Genomic DNA, 5,000 nt, shown 5'->3' on the forward strand with positions numbered 1-5,000 from the left:
CTTTTCTCCTTCTAATCTCTTCTTCTCCCCCCTTTTCTCCTTCTCATCTCTTCTTCTGGCCCCTTTTCTACTTCTCATCTCTTCTTCTCCCCCTTTTCTCCTTCTCATCTCTTCTTCTCCCCCCTTTTCTCCTTCTCATCTCTTCTTCTCCCCCCTTTTCTCCTTATCATCTCTTCTTCTCCCACTTTTCTCCTTCTCATCTCTTCTTCTCCCCATTTCTCCTTCTCATCTCTTCTTCTCCCACTTTTCTCCTTCTCATCTCTTCTTCTCCCCCATTTCTCCTTCTCATCTCTTCTTCTCCCCCCTTTTTCCTTCTCATCTCTTCTTCTCCCCCCTTTCTCCTTCTCATCTCTTCTTCTCCCCCCTTTCTCCTTCTCATCTCTTCTTCTCGCTCTTTCCTTCTTTAGTTTCAGACTCTAATATTTAACTCTGAGGTTAATGGCTCTTTAAGGCGGAGTCGTTAAATCATTCCACCTTAAACAGAGTTAAATATTCAAAGAGACGGAAATCACTCCATCCACCAGACACAAGGACCAGAACCAGGACCAGGACCAGGACCAGGACCAGGACCAGGACCAGGACCAGGACCATTATATTTACAGAAATATTGGCTCCACAGATGCTGCTTATGCTCAATATCACGCCAGATCAGACTTTTAGTTTTCACTATGATATTTTAACATTATTAATAAATATTTCCTTCATAAAATCTTACAATCATGTGGAAATTATAAGAGTGACATAAGAGTAAACAGCAGAGTGGCCTTAAGTACAAGCACTTTCATCACATTTACATTTAACTGTGAAACCACCATGACCTAAGGGTTAGGACGAGGTCAACCCTAACCCTGGCTCACATGACCTAAGGGTTAGGACTAGGTTAACCCTAACCCTGGCTCACATGACCTAAGGGTTAGGACTAGGTTAACCCTAACCCTGGCTCACATGACCTAAGGGTTAGGACTAGGTTAACCCTAACCCTGGCTCAAATGACCTAAGGGATAGCACTAGGTTAACCCGAACCATCTGACACTTTGCAGGGAGTTTAGGTTTTAGACTGTAGTTCTCTGTCCTTCACAGTCATTAGGAAGGAGGAGTAATGTAGTACTTTTACCTGTGTAGACGAACCTTCCAGGTGCTCCTTTGCAGAACTGTTTGGACTTGTAGGACAGAGTGACCTCCACGACCCCCGGGATGTGTCTGGGCGGAGTCTGAACTCGGATGGCGTGAGGCGTGATCAACTGCAGAGGGACAAACAAGTAAACACAAGAATACAACCACAGTATACAACACTACCACAGTATACAATACTACTACTACAGTATACAATACTACCACAGTATACAGTACTACTACTACAGTATACAATACTACCACAGTACACAATACTACTACAGTACACCATACTACTACGGTATACAATACTACTACGGTATACAATACTACTACAGTATACCATACTACTACAGTATACCATACTACTACAGTATACCATACTACTACCACAGTATACAATACTACTACAGTATACCATACTACTACAGTATACCATACTACTACAGTATACAATACTACTACAGTATACCATACTACTAAAGTATACAATACTACTACAGTATACCATACAACTAAAGTATACAATACTACTGCAGTATACCATACTACTACAGTATACAATACTACTACAGTATACCATACTACTACAACATACAACACTACTACAGTATACCATACTACTAAAGTATACAATACTACTACAGTATACCATACTACTACAGTATACAATACTACTACAGTATACCATACTACTACAGTATACCATACTACTAAAGTATACAATAATACTACAGTATACCATACTACTACAGTATACAATACTACTACAGTATACCATACTACTACAACATACAACACTACTACAGTATACCATACTACTAAAGTATACAATACTACTACAGTATACCATACTACTACAGTATACAATACTACTACAGTATACCATACTACTACAGTATACCATACTACTAAAGTATACCATACTACTAAAGTATACAATACTACTACAGTATTCCATACTACTACAGTATACAATACTACTACAGTATACAATACTACTACAGTATACCATACTACTAAAGTATACAATACTACTACAGTATTCCATCCTACTAAAGTATACAATACTACTACAGTATATTATACTACTACATTATACCATACTACTAAAGTATACAATACTACTACAGTATACCATACTACTACAGTATACCATACTACTACAGTATACAATACTACTACAGTATATCATACTACTACAGTATACCATACTACTACAGTATACAATACTACTACAGTATACCATACTACTACAATATACCATACTACTACAGTATATCATACTACTACAGTATACCATACTACTAAAGTATACAATACTACTACAGTATACCCTACTACTACAGTATACCATACTACTACAGTATACCATACTAATACAGTATACCATACTAATACATTATACAATACTACTACAGTATACCATACTACTACAGTATACCATACTATTACAGTATACCATACTAATACATTATACAATACTACTACAGTATACCATACTACTACAGTATACCATACTACTACAGTATACCATACTATTACAGTATACCATACTAATACATTATACAATACTACTACAGTATACCATACTACTACAGTATACCATACTAATACAGTATACCATACTATTACAGTATACCATACTAATACATTATACAATACTACTACAGTATACCATACTACTACAGTATACCATACTAATACAGTATACCATACTATTACAGTATACCATACTAATACATTATACAATACTACTACAGTATACCATACTACTACAGTATACCATACTACTACAGTATACCATACTAATACAGTATACCATACTAATACATTATACAATACTACTACAGTATACCATACTACTACAGTATACCATACTACTACAGTATACCATACTACTACAGTATACCATACTAATACAGTATACCATACTAATACATTATACAATACTACTACAGTATACCAGAGCGAGTGACTGAGATGGTTCTTGAACCAGTGACGTTAGGTTTCAATGCTCAGGACATTTTATTTTAATCGATAGTTAAAAAAGACTGTCAGAGGGACAGACTCAAACTTCAAACTCAAAGAAGGTTGAACAGGAAATGTTCTTTAAGATTAAGACTTAAAAACTAGACAAAGTTTTGAGGGAAAAACGTGTTAAAAAACGCAACGAACAAACACAGACCAATGTCTAATTAGAGTGATCAGACACTTGGTGATTGAACCTGATCTCAACCCTCAACCAGGACTAAACCAGGACTAAACCAGGACTAAACCAGGACTAAACCAGGACTAAACCAGGACTAAACCAGGACTGACCCAGGTCTAAACCAGGTCTAAACCAGGACTAAACCAAGTCCAAACCAGGACTAAACCAGGTCTAAACCAGGTCCAAACCAGGTCTAAACCAGGACTAAACCAGGTCTAAACCAGGTCCAAACCAGGTCTAAACCAGGTCTAAACCAGGACTAAACCAGGTCTAACCCAGGTCTAAACCAGGTCTAAACCAGGACTAAACCAGGTCTAACCCAGGTCTAAACCAGGTCTAAACCAGGACTAAACCAAGTCTAAACCAGGAATAAACCAGGTCTAACCCAGGTCTAAACCAGGTCTAACCCAGGTCTAAACCAGGTCTAAACCAGGACTAAACCAGGTCTAACCCAGGTCTAAACCAGGTCTAAACCAGGACTATACCAGGTCTAAACCAGGACTAAACCAAGTCTAAACCAGGACTAAATCAGGTCTAACCCAGGTCTAAACCAGGTCTAAACCAGGTCTAAACCAGGACTAAACCAGGTCTAACCCAGGTCTAAACCAGGTCTAAACCAGGTCTAAACCAGGACTAAACCAGGTCTAACCCAGGTCTAAACCAGGTCTAAACCAGGACTATACCAGGTCTAAACCAGGACTAAACCAAGTCTAAACCAGGACTAAATCAGGTCTAACCCAGGTCTAAACCAGGTCTAAACCAGGACTAAACCAGGTCTAACCCAGGTCTAACCCAGGTCTAACCCAGGTCTAATCTAAACCAGGACTAAACCAGGACTCACCTCACTCCACACCAGCATTGTCCCAAACACCACTTGGAGTCCGTCAAAGAAGTTGTCTCCAATGAGGATGACTGTAGCGCCCCCTGTGGTCCAGCCCTCGCTCGGGCTGATGGCCTTAATGCACGGAGTGGCTGCTGCAGACAGAGAAGAACAGGTCTAAAACTGGGTCTAAAACTGGGTCTAAAACTGGGTCTAAAACTGGGTCTAAAACTGGGTCTAAAACTGGCCCAAAGCGGTCTGATTAGGTTAATTAGGTCTTCACATTTCAACACAATAAGGACTTTTAGTCATGCTTGTATTTAAGAGTCAGACTTTGACATACATAAGCTGTTCTCTGCTTCTTCTTTAATTTTATTTGTAAATTCTTAATTTATGCATGCCTTATTTAACTCTATAGACGTTGCTATTATTATTGTTTTATTATTCGTTGTTTTATATTGCACCATAATGTTTAAGTTCCCAAGTTTGTGAACTGTGTTCAGGGTTAGGGTTAACGACAGCGCCACCTGCAGTCAGACTACCCTAACCTTGACCCTGACCCTGACCCTGACCCTAACCCTACCCTGACCCTGACCCTGACCCTGACCCTGACCCTGACCCTGACCCTAACCCTACCCTGACCTAACCCTGACCTTGACCCTGATCCTGACCCTGACCCTGACTCACAGCAGCCAAAAATCAAATCTCAGATTTGAAAGACACTGTCTCAAGACAAAACAGGACATGAGGAGAATCATAATCGCAAAGGATTTTTGGCCTTCCAAAGGTAAAGATGTGGTTTACGAAGGCTTTGATCCCAGAACCAGGTCTCACCCTCAGACGGGTCTGAACCAG

The 5,000-nt window shown here is 39.4% G+C and overlaps 1 protein-coding gene across 1 annotated transcript in view; it reads right to left on the reverse strand.

The window, feature by feature from the left end:
• The window catches only part of LOC140348429 (transcription factor COE3-like), a 77,502-nt gene that overhangs the window by 58,179 nt on the left and 14,323 nt on the right, over positions 1-5,000 (reverse strand). Inside the window, exons 9-10 of the mRNA XM_072434357.1 lie at positions 4,167-4,300; positions 1,115-1,241 (exon numbers count right to left, since the gene is read on the reverse strand). Of these exons, the coding sequence (XP_072290458.1) occupies positions 1,115-1,241; positions 4,167-4,300 (261 nt within the window). The remainder of the gene's footprint in view (positions 1-1,114; positions 1,242-4,166; positions 4,301-5,000) is intronic.

This window comes from Eucyclogobius newberryi, unplaced genomic scaffold (genome assembly GCF_026437365.1).
Source record: "Eucyclogobius newberryi isolate DKJ021-1_F unplaced genomic scaffold, fEucNew1.0.hap1 SCAF_69, whole genome shotgun sequence".
NCBI lineage: Eukaryota > Metazoa > Chordata > Actinopteri > Gobiiformes > Gobiidae > Eucyclogobius > Eucyclogobius newberryi.